Here is a 26606-nt window from a genome sequence, read left to right on the forward strand (position 1 = left end):
AACTCTTGCCCACCCTACAGCACTGAAAGAGCCCTAACCAGAGCCACAAATGTGAGCATAAGACATTGCCTCTGCTCACTCTCCGTAACTTGTCTGTAACTTTGACATGGTTGATGGTATTATCCAATGCTTCTCTTATGTTGTTCAGCTCCATAGGACTTCCAGCACCATCCCACTGTTAGCTGTCTGGCTAACAACAGCCAAAGCATCCCAAGCAGTGGATTCTCTTTGCACCCTTACAGCTACCTATCTTTTTCTTCTCTCGCAACAACAACCTGCATTTATATGGCACCTTGATAAAATGTAATAAAATGTGCCAAGGAGTTTCAGACAAGCATTAGCAAAACATTTGGCTCTGAGCCAAATAAGGAGATATTAGGAATTGTCACCAAATTTTTTAAAAAATCATTTTATTGGCATTTCTCAAATTTATAAACAGTTGTATATAGACATCACATTTTTCTTGCCCGCGCTAATTTACTCCATTGTACAGAGAGGTTTATTTTATCCTTCGCTGCCCTCTGAATCGGTCTATAGCTCCTCCCCCTCCCCATTGTTCCCCCCCCCCCCCTCCCCTCCTTTGGCTTCAGCTGTGATTTTCTTTAGTCACCAAATGTTAATCAAAGTTGTAGGTTGTAAGGAATGTCTGAAAGCAGAGAGAGATATAGAAGTGGGGAGTTGTAGCGATCAGGTGGGGGAGGAGGAAGTAGGTGGAGGTGAAGCGTTGAAATTCCAGAGGTTAATCCAGGCAGCAAAAGAAGCGGGTGCCAAAGTACAGCGATTAAAACTAGGAATGTGCAAGAAACCAGAATTGGAGAGATCTTGGAGGGACGTGGTGGGAGATCACAGAGTTAGGAAAGGGTGAGGCCAAGGGAGGTCTAAGAACAAGGATGGGAATTTTTAAATCGCAGAGCAGAAGCCAATGTGAGCATAGGGTGATTAGTGAACGGGTCCTGATGTGAGTTAGGAAATGGACAGCAGAATTTTGAATGGGCTGAAATTTACAGAGGTTGTAAGGTGTTCTAACACTCAGCAATGTAAGAGACCCTTGGAATAGTTGACCCTGGAGACGAAAAGGCATGGATGGGTTTCAGCAGCAGTTAAGCTGATGCACAGAGATGTGTAGATTTGTGTCACTGGGTTTTCTCAGTGTCAAAGAGGAAGCCAATTATGCGAACAGTCAGGTTCAGCTTCATCAATAGTCAGGGACAGGAATAGAGGTGCCGTAAGGAATAAGTGTTAGTTGAAAATCCTTCCAAATATTCAGCTGGAGGAAATTTCTGCTTCTCCAGCATAGGACTTAGGACAAGCGGTATGACAAACCAGAAGCAGGGTGGGGAAGAGATAGTTGGTGGTGAGGTTGAGCTAGGTGTTATTGCTGTGCAGAAACTGTAGGCGGCGTGTTTTTGAATGATGTTTCTGAGGGGCAGCATGTGGATGAGAAACAGGGGGGGGGGGGGGGGAGGATAGATCCTTTGAGGACTCAACTGCAGTGGTGAGAAGCGATAGCATTACAAGTGATTCCCTGGCAATGACTGGATAATTAGGCCTGGGCAAGTACAGTATAACTGGACAACAGTCAAAAGTCATGAAAGGAGACTGATGTGGTCAGCTCTTAAAATCTGCAAACTGGTTGAGAAGGATGAGAAACGATAAGTGGTATTCATATAGAATCACATTTGTGACTTTGCTAAAACCATTTCAGTGCTGTTCTACATAGAAATGACATATGAAAACAGGTTTTCTGGCCCAATTAGTCCATGTTGACTTTTACTTCTACATAAGGATGTTTCCTCTCTACATGAGGAAATATTTCTAATCACGTTGACCGGTTCCTACATTCTTACAGCTCCATTTCCTCACCCAGCCACAAATCTTCAATGCTGTAATAACTTCAAACAACAAACTCTGAAGTAGGGTATTCCACAACCTCATCCTCTGTTTACAAAATTTCTCTTATGCTCTGTTAAATTTAGTTTTGTTTCTATGCCTCTTACCTTCTATCCCTTAACTTCTGGGCTTATTTTTAATGCCTTTACTTGTATTTGCAGTTCTACAAATCAGTTGAATCTGCATGTACCTTCTCTATTTCTGTCTGCTACCTTTTAGCTTATTCCCCCATCTTATCAGTATATTGTCACAGTTTACTTTGGTCTCTGAGGAATTAACAAGCTTGACATCAACTGCAAATTTCAGCACCACTCTTAACCAAATTATTGACACATTTAGTGAGCATAAATGCTCTCAGAACTGAACCATGGAGAACACCATTCACCCCTGCCAGACCTCAGCTCCCTTCTCTGCTTGCTCCCATCTAACCAATTTTCAATCTAGTTAGTTATCCTTTTCCTAGTTCCTAACCTCTTAATCTTTTATTTAGTACCTTGTCAAAGGCTTTCTGATAAGTCCATGTGCACCACATCCAATGTATTTACCTAGTATACCAATTACTTGATCAAAGAATTGTTTAAAATTTATCAAGCAGTCACTGCTTTATCCGTCAGCTGTGGTTCAGCTGGTAGCATACTTGGGCTCAAGCCCTGCCCCATGGCTTGAACATAAAAATCAATGCTGGTACTCCATGTCGTGGGTATGTTGCATTATTGGTGGTGCCGTCTCTTGGATGAGGTGTTGGACAGAAGCTCTCAGGAAGGTGTAATAGATTCCGTCACACTGTTTTGAAGAATAATGTAGCGGAATTATCCCTGATGTCCTGGCCTATATTTGTCTTTCAAACAACATCACAAGAACGGCTTATGTGGTCTTTATTACTTTGCTGTTTGTAGAAGTTTATTGTGTGCCAATAGGCCGTTGCGTTTCCTACATTACAACAATGGCAACACTTCAAAAATACTTCATTGGCCATGAAACACTTTGGGATGTCCTATGATTGTGAAAGGCGCTGTATAAATGCGTATTTCTTTTAAAATCTGTGTTGGCTGCTTCTATCTATTTTCCCTTTATCTGAATATGTTACTAATACTAATTCAAATTTTAAAATCTTTTCCTATCACACATATTAAGATAACTCGCCACTAATTATTTGGATTAGCTCCATTGCCCTTTATAAAAATAGGTTCTACATTTGTCACTCTCTCGTCCTCTGATTATGCACACCTGTCTTTAATAAAGTCCTGAAATCTAATCTTAAAGGCTTCTAGATTTTGCTGTGCATTTTCTTCAGGAACCTAGCATCCATCTTATCAGACCCGTGTGTTTTGTCTTCGGTTCATTGAACTGACTTAACAAAATAAATCATTTTATTGATCACCATGGTTTATTCAATCTCACAACAGCCATCATGCTCCTCAACTTTCTAAAATATGGCATTTACATTTTTGTGCTGTCTTTTTCCTCTTTGTCGAGGTCACACTGTCTTCCCACAGGGGGTTCCCATTTTAATCTGTTCTTCTGACTAGTCGGGCAGCTTAAACCACTGGGCCTCACTATGCTGAGGGGTGAGGTTGAGAAGACCATTTGTACCACATCCAATGAGGTTGGGTTGGTCTCACATCTACCTTGCACCAATGTTCCCTCTAGGTTGCGTGGGCAGCCACAAATAAATTGGGAGGGTGCCATGCAGGGAACAAAGAGAATGGCATAATATTCCCTCCAAGATGCGCAGTGCAACACGTGAGCAGTGCACAGTATACAGAAATTAGAGAGTACATTGCCCTGGACATCCCTCCCCCAGTCCCATCCCATGCAAAACCACCCACATGACTGCTGTCTGATTCAATTACTCAGAAAATCATCCCCACATTTAGCTCATTTCATTGGTTTACTTATATGAATTGAAGAAAGCATAACAGAATTTTCAGTTACATTATTGCATCATTTCACTTTTGAATATAGAATACTGCTGAAGGTGAGAAAGTGTTTAATTTGATACTATCTAGACTTTTTTCAGCTATCAGTTGATTAAAATATCATATCATTTTGCAGACCTGATAATCGGTGCCTTTGGAGCTAGTAAAGTTGCAGTTTACAGGTAAGTGACTAAAATTAGTAAGTGCTACATTTTTGTGGGATTTATAACTACAATGATATCATTGCTGAATCGGTTTTAATGCTGTGATCGGCTGGCAGCACTTTTTTTTTAAAACTCAACCATACCTGAACTCTTCTTACAGTTAGAGCATTGATTTTTGCAGTGCATTTGTCTGTAAGTATCTCTTAGTCAACCAGAATCTGCAAAATGCAATGACAAATCGCTGCAGTATCTTACCAAGCATAAGCATGAACCAACACATAGAAGTCCATGGTCACCACTGTCATAATATACACCAGTATATCATGGTGCAGACACACACTGATGGACACACACAGGGACCAATCAACATGTACAAACACCGTAGCCAATCACCAGTTAGAATACACACACTATAAAGGCAGAGGGCACCACGGTTCCTGCTCATTCTGGGTGCTGCCTCTGAGTGTAGTAAGAACTCATCCAGCCCAGCACAGACTCACAACACGTGCTGAGAGAATCAACTGGTTCGGACAAGGCTTAGGCCTCTAGTTTAAGTTAGCATCATTTTGACCCTCAGTCATCGTGTGTTAGTTAGTTAGAAATAGTTAATAAAATTGAGTTGAACCTTCATCAGTGTTGGAAGTGTCTGTTCATCTCTCAAGTTTACACTAGCCAACACTTCAACCACAACCCTCTTATGGACACTTACCTGAAGAGAGAGAGTTGTTTCTGCCATGTGAACATGGTGTAAGAGATCTGCCATTGGCTGTTTGGCAGGTCAGCTGTCTTTGTGATGCAGAGCGACACCAACAACGCGGGTTCAATTCCTGTGCCGGCTGAGGTTATCCATTGGATGTGGTACAAATGGTGTTCTCAGCCTCACCCCCTCGTTTGAGGTGTGGTGACCCTCAGGTTAAATCACCACCCGTCAGCTCTCAAAAGGGGCGAGCAACCTATGGTCTTCGGGGACTAAGGTGACTTTCACTGCTGCCATTCATGATGGTAACATCTGACACAGAAAATTCAATTTTGACTGGATCTTGACACCTCCTGAGACAGCAGCACAGCCTCATTTACTTTACCATTGGATTGCCATTGGCAGCAACATTGTAAAGTCAATGAAGCGTTAAATTCAATTCTGCTTTCCCTGACAGAATGTGAGGAGGCCACAGCTGACCTTGCTGGAGAGGATAGGGATCACTCCTGTGGGGTTACGGAGATTGGCCTCTCCCAAAAGTCTGGTAAGGATCTCAGCTCCAACATTTCATCAAATCCTGACAATCACAATGAATCAATGGTATTCTGAAATAGCTCAAGCACATCCACTAAAACTATGTATTATTTCTTGTAGGCACCAGTAGATCTCAGCCAGCCAAGGAACTGAGCAGCATTCCAAGCCCCCAGACCAGAGGGCTCACAAAGAACCATCACAGTGCTCACACGCACACTCCACCAGTGCAGAGATACACACCTCAGAGAGGCAGAGTTCTAGATTAGATTCAAGGTCACCTTTTGGTGAATGCCACATAGCAGTTAGAGGCAAGGACAGTCTGGGTCTCAGGCACTCAGAGCGCTGCTAGAGACCAGTCACCTGCTCAACTCTAGTCAGATGATGAGCCTTTGGAAGTGGCTGTCAGCTCAATGTTGGGGATGCAAAGGGAGCTAGTGGAACATCAGGCAGAGCTTCAAGAGTCGCTCAGCAGACTGTAGCAAATGATGGAGGTGTCCCTCCCCATTCTGTCTGATGTTGTGACTCTGACATGCGAGCATCTTGAGGCCACCATAGGAAGCTTGGCAACCATCATGGTGACCTTGATCCAGCAGCTCCTGCCAGATTTTCACTCAGCCACGCACTCCATGGCCACACACTCTGGTGGGCACTATCAGGATGTAGGCAACATGGGGACAAAGCACCTTGACCTTCCTCCTGGGCCCATTCTCCTCTGGCATCCAAAGGGAGGATGAGCATCAGCCAGGCACCCCATCGGCCTCCACTCAGGACTCCAAGGGTGTGCAGCTGTTCAGACACCCCTCGGCCTGTGCACACACCCCCATCAGCCATGCAGGTCACCAAGGATGTTCTGCCCCTAAGCAGCAGACCGTTATGAGGCCGGGGCCCTCCAAGACTCAGAACACCAGAGGACATCCACCAAGGTCATCACAAGCCCAGGACATAGCAATCAGCAGCCTGCCTTTGCCTCTGTAGATATCGGGGCTGCACCAAGGCGCAGTGGTAGGGTTAGGAAAATTTAAAAACTTCGCTATCACCTCTGGTTGTCATGTGCGTTATCGCTGTAAATAATTTGCACTTATTAAAACTCATTGGATAAGTATGTGAATGTTCTGGTCAACTGAAAGCGTTTTGATTTTGCTCTTTGTAATCCTCTTATCTTGAGTTTCAGCCATCCTCTGATTCAGTCAGTGTCCCACTTTAAGGTGAACATTCATGTGCTCTCACCCTCAGTACAACCAGTCTCTGGACATTGTGTGTTGTCAGGGAGATGGGCAGCACGATAGCTGTGGCTGCGTGGGTTTCCTCCTGGTGCTCCGGTTTCCTCCCACAGTCCAAAGATGTGCAGGTTAAGCGAATTAGCCATGCTAAATTGCCTTTAGTGTTCAAAAAGGTTAGGTGGGGTTATTGGGTTACGGGGATAGGGTGGAGGCGTGGGCTTAAGTAGGGTGTTCTTCCAAGGGCTGGTGCAGACTCGATAGGCCGAATGGCCTCCGTCTGCACTGTAAATTCTATGATTCTATGTGTAGAAATCTTTATTTGAATTGGAGGGACAATGGTTGAGGGCAGCTCATCAGCAGCGTCAGGGTTCGTGTCCAAACCAAGGCAATCAGTTTAGGATGAGAGACTTAAGCTGGTCTGCATCTCTGTCGCGGCAGTGTTTGCATCTTTAGATGGGGTCGAAAGCGTCAAGCCTTACCTCATATCCTTGTCATTCCTCAGTGGACTTCAAGTTTGCAGAGTGAGCGCATCAGCTGGTCACTGTTGGCCAAATCTAAGATCAAATCCTAATGAATTATGAGGTCAGAACTTCTAAGTATGAATGCAGCACTCGCTTTCTCAGTAATGGTTTGGCTACCTCCTGAGATAACAGGAAATGGCTTGGAGGGCTATAGGAGATGTTTTGAGATTACCTCACTTAATTTTAATTGTCCTGGAATCTGTCAACCAATAAATTATCATTGGCAGATATCCCACGTCTTTCCTCCTCCATGACCTGAGTGCACTCATAAGCCCTGTGGGCTTCCTGCACCTCCTAATCTTCAGCTTTGGAGGAGCTTGCATCCTCCTCCAGTTCACCCTCTGTCAAAGGCTCACCTCTTTATAGTGACAGATTGTGAAGGGCACAGCAAACTGCGATCATGGGGCAAAGCCTTTTTGCTGTGTATTTCAGTGAGCCACCTGAGTGGTCCAGACATCTGAATCGCACCTTCAGCAGTCCAATGGTCTATTCTATGAGGGAGCGTGTGGAAGTGAGAGCAGCATTGGACCTTTGCTCGGCATGAGTCTGAAGGTGCTGCACCAGAGTCATTAGCCAGTGTTTCAGTGGGTACCCCATATCCCCCAGCACCCATACCTGCAGAAACACTGGTCTCTCAAAAAACCTAGGCACCTGGTAGTGAATGAGGATGTAGGAGTCATGGCAACTTTCAATGTTGTGTGCACACATATGCAGGATGAATGAGATGGTCACACAAGAGTTGCAAATTGATGGAATGATAGTCTTTGTGGTTTATAAACATCAGGGGCTACTCCCAAGACTCCAGCACAGCCTTTATTGTACCTTGTTCTTCTGGGAAGCCTGAGATGGCCGTGAAGTCAGTGAATATTTGATACTGACTATTTTCGTCCAAAGCAAATATGAAATAATGTTGGACCTTCCTGTAAAGGGCACTGGTGATCTCCTATATGCACTGATGTGTGGCTGACTGTGTAATGTTGCACTGATCCCCTGTTGATCCCTGGGAAGAACCAGAGGCAAAGAAATTGAGTGCTGCCATCACCTTCAAAGCCACTGGGAGGGGGAGGCCTCCAACCTCGCATGGCATCAGGTCTTTACGAACAATGTGACATATATGATACACGAGGCCGCTGGACAATTGCAGCCATATCCAGTACTGCATTGCATTCGTCTGTAAGTAGGAGGCTTTACGGGGATAAACCTTCAGTGTAACAACTCACCTCCGATGTCTGGGTCTCTTCTGTTAATGCTCAAGCACCCCCACCTGGCCATGTCTCTAGGCGACGCCTCCTACTGGAGCTGTGCACACTGACACCTCTCCCTGCTTCACCTCGTCCATTGAATGAGGACTCTGAGAAACGCAGCCTGGAGTCCTGAATCCATTCGCACTTCTGCCTTCACCATGAAAATAAACATGGAAGACAGCAGTGGTTAAAGGGTGCGGAAAGGAGAGCTATGATTGAAAGACTTATGAGAGATGTGGGCCTGTACACCTTTGGGTGCGGTGAGTGCATTGTGCCTGATACAGCCTTACCCCTGAGACTCCAGTACACACATCGTGGTGAGCAAATGTTCATTCCAGAGATGTGACATCTGGAGCCCTCTGAGGGATGATAAGGTGTGAATGAAACGATTAAACCAAAGTGGCTCTGCATTCCATACTTTAAAGTGGCATACCGATGACCTTTGCTCATGGTCAATGAGTGGAATCTGTGCCAGTGATGAATGGTATTCGTGTTAATGTGTGCCTCCCTTCATTGATAGGATGGCAGATGTAATGTACCTGTGCCCCCTTCACTATTGCCTTCACTCTCCAAGGCTGCATTCCGACATTATACTCTGTTGATATTCAGACTTTGACGTGAGGCTATTGAGTTCATAGAATCGTAGAATACAGTACAGAAGGAGGCCATTCAGCCCATCGTGTCTGCACTGACCCTCCGAAAGAGCACCCTACCTAGGCCCACTCCCCACCCTATTCTAATAACCCCGTAACCTAACCTACACATTTTTGGTCACTAAAAGGTAATTCAGCATGGCCAACCCACCTAACCTGCACAACTTTGGAGTTCTGTCTATCCCTTTAAAGGTACCGCATGCAATGAATGTTTTTTTTATTACTTCCTCGGCAATGAGAGTTCTCTCCATTGTAACTGACCTGGATCCTGTCCATTGTAGTGGCACCAAAAGTGAGTATGTGTCCATGAAAAGGCCCCATAGCCTTAGCGGTCCTCCCACACTTCGTCATACTCCTCTCAGACAGAACAAATCTTGCTTTCAGTTTTGCATAACACCATTGTTCTGGGATTTCAAGATGATGTTTATTATGGGACGGAGTTCATCCCTTCCTCCCTCCCTCACTGCCCAAGTGGCTCTGATTTACCTGTAGCCTCAGGATGTGCAGGTACATCTGTTATTCTCCAGCCTCCACCACTTAGACTGGATTCTGTCATTGTTGTGCAATACATCCCCACTGACATCATCACCTGCTCGACCCCCATGGCTCACGTGGACCTCTGTCCACCCCATCTTGTGGCAGAATGCACCATTGCCGCCAGAGGTGAGACCCCCACATTTGATCTTCATATATCCCTCCCTGTAGGACGTCTTCTCTGACTATAGGCTACAGATGGCCCCAGTGGTCATCACCATTCCCTGTGCATCCAAATAAAGAGATCACAAGGGACATCGACTGTAGGACAGCCCTACACACCAAACTATACATTTTTCCTTTGACGCACACAGTCCTTTCCCTTCCCTGCAGCTAGGGTACAGCATGTTTCCAATTATTACTCCTTCTGCATGCTCACTGCTCTTCTGCCCTGTCTCCTATGTCTGACTTCTGACTGTGATGTCCACATAGCCCTAGACTGCCTGTCATCTGTGACTCCTTTCCATTTCACAGGAGGAATGTCTGCGTTCTGACTCCTGTCTTCCAGCCCCTGAACTAAAACTGAAATCTTGATATAGCTCCCATTTCCAAAGAGGATTCAGGTCAACAATGACCCTCACAAACTACAATAGCCCTGACTTCTGAGTGCTGATGTGAACAATCCCTAATGTGCCATACGAACAAGCCCAGGGACAAGGAGACCCCTGTACTCCCTAAACCCAGGTGCCATAAGGATCTGATTCAATGACACCAGAGGATCCATGGGTCCAGCAGCACTCCTGGTGCTGACCATAAAGACCAGATCGGCATGGGAATCGAGGCAGGAACCGGTTTGCCCCAGCAAAGTGGTGAGCAAGCATCAGGAGCAGCACAGAACTATGGGAGACATTGTTGCACTCTCCCTCTAAAACCTCTGGTCAACTGAGGACAACCTTGTACACACCACTCAATAGAAGTCGGGTTTGATGCCAACGTAATTTCCCACGGGCGTGCCACACGATTGAAAGGCCTGACGAGATGCTGGTGGGCAGCTGTTTTAATGAGCATTAATGAGATCCGATTAAATGCAAATGGAGTTTGCACCACAAGCCAGCAGATCGAGCAACCCACCGTTAGCCTGCCCTTGGGAGAATTGCAACAGGATTTTACGCTGGTGGGTTTCCGACTTCCTCTTAGCTTTTTCCTGGCAGATTCACCGCGCCCACCTGCCACCAAACCCGCTGGACAGCGGGTTGCAGAATTCCTCTCTGTGTTCTTATTATAGTTTAGACAAGAGTAAAGGATTATTCTTTGCATTTTCTCAGGCAATTACATTTCTTATCCAGGCATTGTTGCTTTTTGCTATAAGATATAGAATAATGAACTTTTAAAAGAATAGCTGGAAAGGTGCCATAAATCAATTCCTGTGTTTTGCTATGTGCTATAACTAGATTCATTTGCAACCCTTCATTGTGTCCTTTGACAGACTAGAACATCTTTATTCTTCACACACAGAGCCAGGGCCGTTGTGACCGTGGATGCGCAACTCCAACTGAATCCTTCAATCATAAACCCAGAGAATAAAAGCTGCCAGTTGCTGGGATCCGAGACCTTGGTGTCATGGTAAGGAAGTGATCATGACAGAAAAGCCATATTGCCCTCTAGCCACTCGAACTCCATATTATTTGCTCTACCATTTGATACTTTTAAAAATATATTTTTATTGAACATTTTTCAAACTTTTTTTAACTCTACCAATCGATAGTTGACCTGGGAATTTTGCCATTCTATGTAGTGTTGAGGTTTGAAGGCTGCATCAATTTGTTTATGGTCAGAAATGAAATGTTAAATATCTAAGGAATAAAGCATTGAGTGTGACCTACTGGAGAACCTGAAAGTGATAGGTGATCAGTACAGTAAAATATATATAGTTCTGTTGTATTAAACCTGAATATTGAAAGCAAATAATAAAACATACATTGCAAATTAAATTGAAAAATATCGACAGTAAAGCATAGAAAGAATGATTTTCAGAAAGCAATTGTTTTGTTTACAGGGTCTTACCCAATTCCATTTTATAATAACAATCGATACATTCGATGTAGGGTGCTGTGGAACACGTGAAAATGATTAGTAAAAAAATGTGCAATGGTAAATGCCTTTCTGATCTTCTAAGATAAATTACAGCATCTCTGGGGCCCCTGGGCTTTGTGCAGAGATTACATTGATCTGTATTTTGGGTGTTTTGGAATAGGCAAAAATAAGTTCTTGCTGATTGAATGCCAGGCTAGAAGAAGTAGTTGTGATGGTGTCTTTCTCTGATTTAGAGTTAAGCTAAACATTAATTGGTGAAAAGTACTGAGAACTGCTTTGTGGAGCTTTGCTGGTTTAGAATATGAAATATAGTCAGGGATGGGGAGAACCTTCCCTGAGTTTGATTTGAAACTAACAATGTTATTATGTACAGACTAATTGTCAAAACAATTCTCATGATCACTGTTTGAAAAAGAATAGGTTGACCATCTACACAATCCTAATATTTATTGTTTATTCCATTTTATTGTGCATACCATTTCTGATTAAACTTGGTGCCAAAATGCATGCACTGTTTGTAAAAATAACTTGGTTACTGAAGCTGCCCTAACAACGTGTGCCAAATAAAACTGAACATGAGCCAAGTAAAACTGCCACCTAAATTTGGACCACATTTGGCAAATTTGGATTGGTTATAGAATATATGGTTAATTGATTTACGCCTTGATCATAGCAAATATTGGAAATTAATTGTGTCTTGGGTTATAGAATATATTAGAAATTTAATTGTGCCTTGGTTATAATATATATTAGAAATTGAATTGTCTCTTGGTTACAGCATATTTTGGAAATTGAATTGTGCCTTGGTTATGGTATATCTTGGAGATTGAATTACGCCCTGGTTATAATATGTATTGGAAATTGAATTGTGCCTTGGTTATAGTATATACTGGAAATTGATTTGCACATTGGTTATAGTATATATTGGAAATTGAATTGTGCCTTGGTTATACTATATATTGGAAGCAGAAATGCGCCTTGCTTATTGAATATATAGGAAATAGAATTATGCCTTGGTTATAGTTAATGTTCATGATTGAATTTTGCCTTGGTAACAGTATATATCGATAATTGAATTGCACCTTGGTTAAAGTATATGTAAGAAAATGAATTACGCCTCTGTAAAAGTATATATTGGAAATTAAATTCTGCCTTGGTTATAATGTATATTGGAAATTGATTTGCACATTGGATATAATATATATTGGAAATTGGATTGTGCCTTGGTTATAATGTATGTTGGAAATTGATTTGCACATTGGTTATAATATATATTGGGAATTAGATTGTGCCTTGGTTATACTATATTGGAAATTGAATTGTGCCTTGGTTATGGTATATCTTGGAGATTGAATTACACCCTGGTTATAATATGTATTGGAAATTGGATTATGTCTTGGTTATACTACATATTGGAAATTAAATTGTGCCTTGGTTATGGTATATCTTGGAGATTGAATTACACCCTGGTTATAATATGTATTGGAAATTGGATTGTGTCTTGGTTGTAGTATATATTGGAAATTAAATTGTGCCTTGGTTATGGTATACCTTGGAGATTGAATTTCAACCTGGTTATAATATGTATTGGAAATTGGATTGTGTCTTGGTCATAGTATATATTGGAACTTGAATTGTGCCTTGGCTATAGTATATATTGGAAATTGATTGATTGCGCCTTAGTTGTAGTATATATTGGAAATTAATTGTGCCTTGGTTATAGTATATATTGGAAATTCATTGATTGTGCCTTGGTTGTAGTATATATTGGAAATTGATTGTGCCTTGGCTATAGTATATATTGGAAATTGATTTATTATGCCTTGGCTATAGTATATATTGGAAATTGATTGTGCCTTGGTTGTAGTATATATTGGAAATTGATTGATTGTGCCTTGGCTATAGTATATATTGGAAATGATTGATTGTGCCTTGGCTATAGTATATATTGGAAATTGATTGATTGTGCCTTGGCTATAGTATATATTGGAAATTGATTGATTGTGCCTTGGTTATAGTATATATTGGAAATTGATTGTGCCTTGGCTATAGTATATATTGGAAATTGATTGATTGTGCCTTGGTTATAGTATATATTGGAAATTGATTGTGCCTTGGTTGTAGTATATATTGGAAATTGATTGTGCCTTGGTTATAGTATATATTGGAAATTCATTGATTGTGCCTTGGTTGTAGTATATATTGGAAATTGATTGTGCCTTGGTTATAGTACATATTGGAAATTGATTGTGCCTTGGCTATAGTATATATTGGAAATTGATTTATTGTGCCTTGGCTATAGTATATATTGGAAATTGATTGTGCCTTGGTTGTAGTATATATTGGAAATTAAATTGTGCCTTGGTTATGGTATATCTTGGAGATTGAATTTCACCCTGGTTATAATATGTATTGGAAATTGGATTGTGTCTTGGTCATAGTATATATTGGAACTTGAATTGTGCCTTGGCTTTAGTATATATTGGAAATTGATTGATTGTGCCTTGGTTATAGTATATATTGGAAATTGATTGCGCCTTGGTTGTAGTATATATTGGAAATTGATTGTGCCTTGGTTATAGTATATATTGGAAATTCATTGATTGTGCCTTGGCTATAGTATATATTGGAAATTGATTGCGCCTTGGTTGTAGTATATATTGGAAATTGATTGTGCCTTGGTTATAGTACATATTGGAAATTGATTGTGCCTTGGCTATAGTATATATTGGAAATTGATTGATTGTGCCTTGGCTATAGTATATATTGGAAATTGATTGTGCCTTGGTTGTAGTATATATTGGAAATTGATTGATTGTGCCTTGGCTATAGTATATATTGGAAATTGATTGATTGTGCCTTGGCTATAGTATATATTGGAAATTGATTGTGCCTTGGTTATAGTACATATTGGAAATTGATTGTGCCTTGGCTATAGTATATATTGGAAATTGATTGATTGTGCCTTGGCTATAGTATATATTGGAAATTGATTGTGCCTTGGCTATAGTATATATTGGAAATTGATTGTGCCTTGGTTGTAGTATATATTGGAAATTGATTGTGCCTTGGCTATAGTATATATTGGAAATTGATTGTGCCTTGGCTATAGTGTATATTGGAAATTGATTGATTGTGCCTTGGCTATAGTATATATTGGAAATTGATTGTGCCTTAGCTATAGTATATATTGGAAATTGATTGTGCCTTGGTTGTAGTATCTATTGGAAATTGATTGTGCCTTGGCTATAGTATATATTGGAAATTGGTTGATTGTGCCTTGGCTATAGTATATATTGGAAATTGATTGATTGTGCCTTGGCTATAGTATATATTGGAAATTGATTGTGCCTTGGTTATAGTATATATTGGAAATTGATTGTGCCTTGATTATAGCATATATTGGAAATTGATTGTGCCTTGGCTATAGTATATATTGGAAATTGATTGATTGTGCCTTGGCTATAGTATATATTGGAAATTGATTGTGCCTTGGTTGTAGTATATATTGGAAATTGATTGTGCCTTGGCTATAGTATATATTGGAAATTGATTGATTGTGTCTTGGTTATAGTATATATTGGAAATTGAATTATGCCTTGGTTATAGTACATATAGGGAAATGAAATACTCCTTGCTTATAGTATATATTCTAAATTGAATTCCACCTTGGTTATAGTATATATTGGAAATTGAATTGTGACTTTGCTATTGTATATATTGGAATTTGAATTACAGTATGGTTATAGTATATATTGGAAATTAAATTATTCCTTGTTTATCGTAAATATTGGAAATTGAATCGTGACTTGCTAATAGTCTACATTGGAATTTGAATCACACCTTTGTTGTATTGTATATTGGAAATTGAATTATATCTTGCTGATAGTATTCATTGATAATTTAATTGTGCCTTGGTTATCACACATATTGGAAATTGAATTACATCCTGGTTATAGTATATATTGATAATTGAATTGTGTCTTGGTTAATGTACACATCGAAAATTGAATTTTGCCTTGGTTATTGTATATATATTGGAAATTGAATTACACCTTGTTTTAGGTATATATTGGAAATTGAGTTGTGCATTGGTTATAGTATATATTGGAAATTGAATTATATCTTGGTGATAGCACATACTGGAAATTGAATTGCATCTTACTTATCGGCTGTCACGCAGGCGGGAGATTCTGGTCCCATGCAGCACACGGGATTCCCGGTGTTGAAGGGTGCAATCACCATAAGACCATAATACATAGGAGCAGAATTAGGCCACTCGGCCCATCGAGTCTGCTCCGCCTTTCAATCATGGCTGATATTTTCTCATCCCCATTCTCCTGCCTTTTCCCCATAACCCCTGATCCCTGGTAAGTTCCGTTGATAACAGCGGTGTCGGTAAATCCCACTGGCGGGCCACTCTGTTGCCGAAAAACATGTGGCAGATTGGTAGGTAAATCCCGCCCTATCTATTGAAATTGAATTCTAACTAATTTCAGAGTTAATCTGATGCAGTGCTACCAGTGAGGTAAAATGTTACTTGCTTCTGATCTTCCTGTATCTTTCTGGATTGCTTTCTGGGTGAATGAATTGGGTCAACGCTCATAATTGCCTCAAGGGAAACCAGCTAAATGCTGTGAACAGACCCTCGAGCGTCTTTTAAACTTTTGTAAATGGAAAGTAACAAACAGTTTCCTCTGAAGGGAAGTGATTGATGAAGGTCACAAGTCAATTGTAGACTCTGTGTGGGTTCCAGCTGAGGTGAATTTCAGTTATATGTTGTACACCAAAAAAATGGTCAGAGTACATCTGATTAAAGGCCACACCACAGGGAATTATTCTTATCTGATTTTGCCAAACTTGGGAAGTTAGGTTTGAAGTGGCAGGATATTCGTCAGTTGGAATGAATCTGGGTGGATTGGTCGTTTGTAGAAATTATCTGTAACAGAGAACTTATATTTCACACTATGAACAATCAACCTTCTGAAAAAAGAACTGAAAAAGACTGGCTAATCAATTGAGTCACCCCTATCCTGGTACGCTGTAAACATATGCATATTGCCACCCCTCCCCCACTCATTCCCCCCCCCCACCCCTTCCCTGAGTGGGAAAATACCGAAGTAAAGCCTTTAGCTAATTTTGGAGAAAGTAATCTTTGTGAAATTCCTCTGTGATCCTTGAAGGTGATTAAACATGTCCCAGGAGACCACTTGGACTGAGTGATACAACAGCTCTTTCTATACACAGATATATATGACCATTCTTATTAACTTTTCCATACTGTATTTGAGTGTTTGCAGCAGATGCCTTCTCAATGCAAATGCTTGCAGAGGTAGATGAATTTGTGTGGAAAGAAGTACCTCATAGTCTTTGAATTAGGTTTATGGTCCCATAGCATATACTTAAGTCCTCTGATCCTCCATAATCTTCCTGGCTTGAATAGCCAACCCGTTTGGACCAAGTCTATTCCCTTCTTTATTTTAATTACATCAATTAAATCTTCACAAAGTCCATGTTTTCCCGAAGTAAATGCCCCAGCTCTTTTAGCCTGTTTTGGTAACTGAGGAGTCAAATCTGGTGACCCTGTTTTGAACCTTTTACAAACCCATCATGAAGGGGGACTTAATCAGGGCACACTGTTCGTGATGCGGCTTTGCATATAGAAAGAAAAGTATTTCTCCTTTTATATTTAATTATTCTGGCAGTACATCCTGACACCCTGTTCTTTGCATGGGAATCAATGAAGTGTGCACTTTCGATCCTTCAAAATCCTTCCCTTAATTCCACCCTGTGTGATGGGCCTACACTTGGAGTTACCTCCATCCAAATTCATCATCCATCATTTGCCTTTTTTTAAAAGACATTTGTTGGAAACAATTCAGTTTCCCTGATCGCATATAAATCCACAAACACTCTATTGGGCAATTTTCATGATTTATATTCGGTCAGCTTTTTCCTTTCTATGCATTGCAGTCTGTTGCACCATGACAGTAGAACAGATATGGTCATCTTACGTGGCTGATATTAAACCATGCACCCAGTAAGCAATAACACAGCTGCAGCACACACAATAATTCAAAATCTGAATAATGCGTTATGTCACAAAGGTGCGAGTTTACATTTATAATTCCCCGTGCTGTGAATTGCTACTTTTGATCTGGTTGCCAAGGGCTGGGAAAACAAATGGAAATCAGGTGCTGCCTTTTATTAACATCTAGGAAAAATAGTCCAACCTGGTGTTTTGTTTGGACCCGCTGTTATTAAAAGCACTGGAAACTTTGTAAGATCTTGAAGAGTTGCCTGTCACATGTTTGCGAATGATGTGTTACATGGAAGGACCAACACAAATTAAAACTTTTTAAAAATACATTAAGATGGAAGTTGAAAGTATGCCACATGACTGCTGCCTCTATACTTTTATTTTTAACTGTACAACCTTAAAGCACAGAAGGGGAACATTTTACCACTGTGTCTGTGCTGGCTGTTTCCTTGAGTAATCCATTCCTAATCCCACTATCCAGCTTTCTTTCTCTATGTCATCCTGTTTCATTATCTGCTTCAGAAACACATCTCCCTTTTCCCTTCTGAGTTACATTGCTGTGTCTGAACATTCTATTTAAAATATCTGTGTCAAAAAAATCTCTTAACCACTCTCCATTTTCTTAGTAACAATTTTAATATCTCAAATATCTCCACATAACTACAGTTTCTGTCCTTGACACCACAGAGAACTTACATGCTTCATTGTTTTAGAGCTCTATTCAACTAATTGAGAACAAAGTCCCGTAGTGAGCTTGTTTAGCCGCTTGATAACCAGTGCTCACAGCAGCTAGAAACACATGGTTATGCAACACGACTGGCATTGTATAAGGGGCCTCAGCAGTGAATGCGCGGTTGAGGCCACACATAGCCCTGTTTTGTACAATGGGGAGTTCCACTTGCCGGGTCTCCCCAGTGTAACGTGCCGATCTCCGAGACCGCTAAAGCAACCCCCAACCTCCCCAGCCTCAATGCACTATGGGAGGATGCCCCACCCCCAACACCCATGTAGAGTACCCTGGCCCAATTGCGCACATGTAAAAATGCCAGCTTGGCACCTTGGCAGCACCAGCCTGGCACCTTGACAGTATCCCTTCCAGCTGACAGTTCCACCTGGGCATCTTGACAGTGCCTGATTAGCACCCAGGTGGCACTGCCAGTTAACTTTCCCAAAGGGCATGCAGCTGGGAGCCTCCGCTCCCCAGGGAGACCCTCACGAGTGCCATTCCATCTGGTCCCTGTTTGTGGGGACCAATGCTGAACAGCGCTCACCCAAGGTCTCCGAGACGAACGGGATGAATCCCAAAGCCTCGGTTACCTCGGAAATCTGCACATTAGAGTGAGACTAACTGTCGCGCTCTAAATGCAGAATTGCCAAATAATGATTCCACCCACAATGGACGAGATTTCACAATGTTTCACGAGATCGCATTGGATCTCGTAAGGTGTTGTGAGCTGGGTATATTCCGGGAGCGGGGCCTCCCAGCTTTATCAGCCACCCTGCACCACGGCGAGCTGCTTTTCAGGTGCAACATGGCCAATGGATCGTGCCCTTAGTCTCCATTCTATAATGGATCTCAGGATTTTAATAGTGGATTCAATAATGTTTTATATAAATTTGCAACTACCTTTTTGATCTTCCATTCTGTGCATCTATTTGATGAACCCAAAATGTTGTTGGTCTATTTCTGGCTTCATCTACCTGGACATACTCTTGAAGGAAATTACAGATTTCTCTAACTATGCTGCTCCATTTACTGTTCGTCCTGACGTTTTCTAGCATGGCACCTCAATAAACACCTACTGAAAATCTACCTACATCATGCCGGAATTCTTCTGCAGTTTGTTGGCAGCAGGAATCCCTGTTCCACTGGCAGTGCACCCCCGCCCAGATGTTTCCCGGCAGCACCGGGTGGTTTCAATAGGAATTCCAGGGCGGGATTCTGCCGTAATCCTCCGCACCTTCAGGGGCTAGGCTGGCCCCGGAGTGGTCTGTGCCGCGCCGGCCGGCAGGTAAGGTGCTTGGCACCACGCCAACCGGCGCCGAAGCATCTCCGCCGTCCGGCGCGAGTTGGCACATGCGTGGGAGTGCCAGCATGTGCTTGCGACATCCCAGCGCATGTGCAGAGGGCTTTGTCTCCCCACCGGCAATGGCGGACCGCTACAGCCGCCGGTGCAGAAAAATAGAGTGCCCCCATGGCACAGGCACGCCCGCGGATCGGTGGGCCGCTATCGCGGGCCAGGCCACCGTGGGGGCACCTCCCGGGGCCAGATCGCCCCGCGCCCCCCCGAGAACCCCGGAGGTCGCTCGCGCCGCCAGGTCACGCCGATAAGGACCTGCTCTAATTTATGCCGGCGGGACCGTCAAAAAACGGGCAGCCATTCGGCCCATTGCGAGCCGGAGAATCGCCGGGAGGGGCTGCTGCTAGCGGCCGGCACGGTGCGATTCCCGCCCTCGCCAAATCCCTGGTGCCAGAGAATTCGGCAGCCGGAGGGGACGGGATTTACGCCGCACCCCCGGCGATTCTCCGACCCGGCGGGAGTGTCGGAGAATCCCGCCCCAGAACTCTATAATAATAATAATAATAATCCTTATTGTCACAAGTAATCTTACATTAACACTGCAATGAAGTAACTGTAAAAAGCCCCTAGTCGCCACATTCCGGTGCCTGTTTGGGTACACCGAGGGAGAATTCAGAATGTCCAAGTTACCTAACAGCATGTCTTTGAACTGTGGGAGGAAACCGGAGCACCCGGAGGAAACCCACGCAGACACGGGGAGAATGTGCAGACTCTGCACAGACAGTGACCCAAGCCGGGAATCGAACATGGAACCCTGGTGCTTTGAAGGAACAGTGCTACACACTGTGCTACCGTGCCACCAACTGGGGCAGAAGCTGAGAACCCCACCACTAGAAAACGCATGCCACCTCCCGCTGCCAGGAAACACACGGCTGGGAGGCCGGAGAATCAAGCCCCAGATCTACTGTCTTTCCTTTATCTATTTAAATGGCTATTTCTTCAAACAGCAATGACTGCTAAGTCAAAGCTAACTGGGAAAAATTGAAACTGTGAAGTACCCTTACAATTCTCCACAATGTGATCTTCCAATTTCAGTCTGGATAACAAGAATAGATAATCAAACTGACTTTTACAATCTCCAGTCCCCCCAAGTCTTTTCCATCCCTCCCTCATTTGAGCTCTTAAGTTGCATTTCCCAATCTTCACGCGACCCTACTGATCTAGTTCCTCAACCGTTCTTGTTCTCTTCTTGACCCTTCTGATCTCCCTCTTGAACATGCTGACCTTCACACCTGTCAACCCTTCCACTTCTACTCTCAAACCCTTCTGATCATTCTCCCATTGACCTTTCCAATTTCCGCAGCCCCTTGAGATCTCTCCCTGCCCACCCTTCAAATCTCTTCTCCTGCCCCTGTCAATGTTAGAATCCTGTTATTGTGAACATAAGAACATAAGAACTAGGGGCAAGAGTAGGCCATCTGGCCCCTCGAGCCTGCTCCGCCATTCAATGATCTTTTGTGGACTCAGCTCCACTTTCCGGCCTGAACACCATAACCCTTAATCCCTTTATTCTTCAAAAAACTATCTATCTTTATCTTAAAAACATTTAATGAAAGAGCCTCAACTGCTTCACTGGGCAAGGAATTCCATAGATTCACATCCCTTTGGGTGAAGAAGTTACTCATAAACCCAGTCCTAAATCTACTTTCCCTTATTTTGAGGCTATGCCCCCTAGTTCTGCTTTCACCTGCCAGTGGAAACAACCTGCCTGCATCTATCCTATCTATTCCCTTCATAATTTTAAATGTTTCTATAAGATCCCCCCCCCCCCCCCCACATCCTTCTAAATTCAAACGAGCACAGTCCCAGTCTACTCAACCTTTCCTCGTAATCCAACCCCCTCAACTCTGGGATTAATTTAGTGAATCTCCTCTGTACACCCTCCAGTGCCCGTACATCCTTTCTCAGGTAAGGAGACCAAAACTGAACACAATACTCCAGGTGTGGCCTCATGAACACCTTATACAATTGCAGCATAACCTCCCTAGTCTTAAATTCCATCCCTCTAGCAATGAAGCATAAAACTCCATTTGCCTTCTTAATCACCTGTTGCACCTGTAAACCAACGTTTTGCGACTCACGCACTAGCACACCCAGGTCTCTCTGCACAGCAGCATATTTTAATATTTTATCATTTAAATAATAATCCCTTTTGCTGTTATTCCTACCAAAATGGATAACCTCACATTTGTCAACATTGTATTCCATCTGACAGACCCGAGCCCATTCACTTATCCTATCCAAATCCCTCTGCAGACTTCCAGTATCCTCTGCACTTTTCGCTTTACCACTCATCTTAGTGTCGTCTGCAACCTTGGACACATTGCTCTTGGTCCCAACTCCAAATCATCTATGTAAATTATGAAGAATTGTGGGCCCAACATTGATTCCTGAGGGTCACCACTAGCTACTGAGTGCCAACCAGAGAAACACCCATTAATCCACACTCTTTGTTTTCTATTAATTAACCAATCCTCTATCTATGCTACTACTTTACCCTTCATGCCATGCATATTTATCTTAAGCAGCAACCTTTTGTGTGGCACCTTGTCAAAAGCTTTCTGGAAATCCAGATATACCACATCTATTGGCCCCCCGTTATCTACCGCATTGGTAATGTCCTCAAAAAATTCCACTAAATTAGTTAGGCACAACCTGCCCTTTATGAACCCATGCAGCGTCTCCCCAATGGGACAATTTCCATCCAGATGCCTGGCTATTTCTTCCTTGATGATAGATTCCAGCATCTTCCCTACTACCGAAGTCAAGCTCACTGGCCTATAATTACCCGCTTTATGCCTACCTCCTTTTTTAAACAGTGGCGTCACGTTTGCTAATTTCCAATCCGCCGGGACCACCCCAGAGTCTGGTGAGTTTTGGTAAATTATCACTCGTGCATGCTTTAGTTTGTAAGTAAGAGCAGCTATTAATATTTGGGGAATGATTAGGGAATTATTCTTCAGTATATAAGAACTGGTTTACACCGGTGTATGGGGTGTCTGCGGCTGGGCTCTGTGGCTTTTGAATAAACCTATGTTAAGGACAAGGTTGGCTCCAGAGTCATCCTTTATCTAAAGTATGATCAATTACTTTATTACCCCATCCGATCTCTCCTTCCCACCCTTCTGATATCTCGCTACCACTTCTGGGCTGGGATTCTCCCCTACCCGGCGGGGTGGGGGGGTCCTGGCGTAGCGGAGTGGCGCCATCTACTCCGGCATTGGGCCTCCCCAAAGGTGCGGAATTCTCCGCACGCTTAGGGGCTAGGCCCACGCCGGAGTGGTTGGCGCCATACCTACTGGCGCCAAAACCGGCGCCAAGGGCATTTGACGCCCGCCGCCCGGCGTCGGGGCTGGCTGAAAGGCCTTCGCCGGTTCGCGCATGTGACGGTGCGGCAGCGGCTGCTGACGTCACCACCGCCGCATGCACAGTAGGGGGGGTCTCTTCCGCCTCCGCCATGGTAGAGGCCAAAGCGGCGGCGGAAGAAAAAGAGTGCCCCCACGGCATTGGCCCGCCCGCTGATCGGTGGGCTCCGATCGCGGGCCAGGCCACCGAGGGGGCACCCCCCGGGTCCGATCGCCCCGGAGGTCCGCTCGCGCTACCAATCCCGCCGGCACCAGAGGTGCTCCAATTCCCGCCGGCGGAAGTGGCCTGTCAGCGGCGGGACTTCGGCCCATCGCGGGCCGGAGAATCGCCGCGGGGGGCCTGCCGATCGGTGCGGGGGGGCACGCCGATTGGCGGGGCGTGATTCCCACTCCCGCCGATTCCCAGGTGGCGGAGAATTCTGGCCACGGCGGGGGCGGGATTTACGCCGGCCCCGGGCGATTCCCCGACCCTGCGGGGGGTCGGAGAATTCCGCCCCCGATCTCTACCCCTTCAAACTCTGCCTCCGACCACTCCAACCTCATCATCCCAACCCCACACTTTGACCTACCCGGACTCTCCCCTGAAAGAAGCCTGCAAAGTTTCCTACTACTAATCTCCAATCTCTCCCCATTCCATTCCTTCCACCTCTCCAATCCTCTCCACTTCACTTTATAGTTGCGGTCAAATAACCAAGGCCCAACCACCTGATAGCCAGCTTCTCAATGTGGCTGGCTGTAATTTGGAAATATTGAAAAATACTAATCAGCTTAAGCTTTTACACCTGGCAGAACCTGAAAGAAACACATTCTCAGGATTTTCTGGACACAAATGTAAACAGCACTTTTCACACCCCTACCCCACTCAGCCCTAGTTCCTTCTGGAATGGCTGTATGTAAACTAGGAAATGTAAATTAGAATATTTAATCCAATGCCAAAACATGCATAGAATACAAAATAAAGAAAAATAAAAGATGAGGTTGAGAGAGTTGAAAGAAACAGAAAGATAAAACTGAAAAAAATTATATCTCAAATAATTGAAATCTGAAGGAATGGGATTCCACACTTTTAAAAATTATTTTCTATGCCAGTTGTTTGGAAGTAATTAAAACTTATCACACTTAAAAAATCACTCACACTTCAATGGACAAGCGCCTTAGGTTTTTCTAGTATGTTTAAAGCAAATCTATCCTGTCAATACTACAAATTCACCACTTCCAGATGTGTTTGAATGGCATGTCTCTCAGCAAGATACTGTTATAGCAAAGCTTCTGGAAACTTTTCATGATTTCCACAGTTAACTGCACATGTGCGGCACTGGAAATTGCTGCCTAATTTATCCCTTGATCATGTTGAGCGCTGATAGCCCTGCCATTATTTCTACTGTAAAATTCATGCTGATATGTTCAGCCTCCTGGAGGTTTCATTAGTTGTAAGTCTGTATCTCCTCAGAATATTCTGACCAAACTGATGGAATGTACGCAGTCTAATTACAAACATTGGAGTTCCTACAGTGAGGGTTGCAAACTTGTGGAAAAGCGGAACACTAATCTTTATTCTCCGTTTTTTATTTACAGTTTCACTGTGAGAGTTTCTGCAAATGTGTCAGGCCATGGTATTCCAGGTACAGTAGGTGAGCATTACATAAATACACAGTTCACTAACAGACAGAAATCTGATTACAATTGAAGTGTAAGTTGCTATCAGTCTAAGGCAAGGTAAATTGATAGTTAAAAATACCTCTGCCAGTGCACTGCTTTATTATTTGCATAAAGTTCTTTACTACGGTAAAGAAATATGAAAATCATTTTGATACAAAGATTTTAAACTGTGCTTTACAACAGAAGGCTAAAACCTATATTTTCATAGTTTGTGAATACAGCTTGGCTTGTCTTTCATCTGAATTCTTCTGAATTATCTGCTATCTCCTATCCCTTGCAGTTGAGGATAGTTGTATGGACTTGAAACACAAGAATAATAAAAGCATAATATTCTTTGTGTGGTTTGTGATGCTGCCTTACAAAATTCACATTTCTCATTTCCTTAGTTCTGAATGCTAGCCTTCAGCTAGACAGACTGAAGCAGAAAGGAGGAATTGAGAGAACGCTATTCCTTAATTATCATCGACCACAACACACATTCCAATTAGTCATTGGAAAATTGGAACGTTCCAAGTACCAGGAATTCATTGTTTACCTTACAGTAAGTACATGCTCAGTAAATGTCCAAACAGAAATATTTTTTGTGGGCAGTGTGATAAGGAACACAAGCCACTCGAAAGTCAAAGGTTTTTTAATTGCTGTTTTAAATTCAAAAGATGTTGACTACTTGCTGGGGTAAGGGGATAGTGGTGGTATGATCACATGGCCTTAGTTACTGTCTCATACCTCATCCCAGTGAGCATCATACATGTGTACATCTTGGCCAATGTCAATTTTTTTGTAAAATTGAGGAAGGCATTCCAGGCAAGCCCGATCCTGTCAAGTGCTCACACATTGTGCACTTCCAGAAATAGTCACTTAGCTGTCGTCACTTGAGATGCAGTAACCCCAAGTGAGTTTCCTACTTTTATACCCAGTGGTACTGGAACCATTTGTTGTGTTGGAGTTATAGAGTGGAGACTGAAGATGGTCATTCTATGGCACAGCTGCCGATGGGAGAAATCTGTTGTGGCAGTTCTTGCTGATGGGTAGTGAAGCAAAGATAATTTATGGAAATCTTTACATGTACCCTAAGTCAGAGAATTAATTGTGTTTTGTCTTATGCTTCAGCACAATATCTGCCATCCAAAGAGATCAACTACTCTGCTATTGCACAGTTGTCAGGCAAATTCTACGTCACTGTGTCCTCCTTTGGTAATTGGGGCCCAGAGAGCGGACAAGTCTAAAGAAACATGAGTTTGAAAATATTTCATTCTGACACTGTCAAAGACAAAAAAAAAATCTGTCTTTTGTTTGTGAGGTATAAGGGCATAAATAAACTGAGCTTGGAGCTGCCAAGGGATAAGTGAGCATGCTTTGGAGTAAAATATCAAACAGCTCAATCACAAATGAAGCAAAACTATGTACATTAATGGGGCTATGTAGACCATAATTTACCAGAAATATAACTGCTCATAGCAGTTATACTGGAAATCAGGATTTGATTACACAATAATAGTCCATGGCTAGGAAATATTGGCTGAATTATAGGCAAGGCTGCAATGGACACAACAAATACATGCAGATTACTGATGAATGCAATATATACTACAGGGTTTTGCACCAACAATGGTGCATTCTGGAAGTGCTTTCAGCAATATGGAAGAGTTATCAATTATTTATGAACACTAATGAGGAGTAAGTTACCACTTACAAGGTGATTTGAGGTGAAAAAGGGAGGCAGGACTGAGACAACGAGAAACTGTGGACTTGAATTACTTCTGTAGTTTACATATTAAAAATAAAAGCAAGGCTTGCGTTATCTCCTGTTAGCTGCTTATTTTGTGTCATTAATTAACCGTTCCGGCATGGGAATAAGGAGAGGATTTGTCCATCTGGGATTTTACCCCTTTTACTCTTGCATATTTTTCAGGATGTCGGACCAGTTCTAATAGGCAGCTGCTTTTAAATACCTTTTCAGGGAAATCTCCATCCTGCGAGTTATTTTTTTCCATTGTTCAAGCAAAAAGGACACCTGAAGAATTTAAACTAGGTGTCCAGACTTGATAAGG

General features: G+C 42.9%; 1 protein-coding gene across 1 annotated transcript in view; it reads left to right on the forward strand.

The window, feature by feature from the left end:
• itga8 (integrin, alpha 8) overlaps positions 1-26606 on the forward strand; it is a 253980-nt gene that overhangs the window by 100135 nt on the left and 127239 nt on the right. The window contains exons 14-17 of the mRNA XM_038797951.1: positions 3946-3991; positions 10832-10939; positions 24472-24527; positions 24942-25096. Coding sequence (XP_038653879.1) covers positions 3946-3991; positions 10832-10939; positions 24472-24527; positions 24942-25096 — 365 coding nt within the window. The remainder of the gene's footprint in view (positions 1-3945; positions 3992-10831; positions 10940-24471; positions 24528-24941; positions 25097-26606) is intronic.

The sequence above is a fragment of the Scyliorhinus canicula genome, chromosome 5 (assembly GCF_902713615.1).
Source record: "Scyliorhinus canicula chromosome 5, sScyCan1.1, whole genome shotgun sequence".
Classification (NCBI taxonomy): domain Eukaryota; kingdom Metazoa; phylum Chordata; class Chondrichthyes; order Carcharhiniformes; family Scyliorhinidae; genus Scyliorhinus; species Scyliorhinus canicula.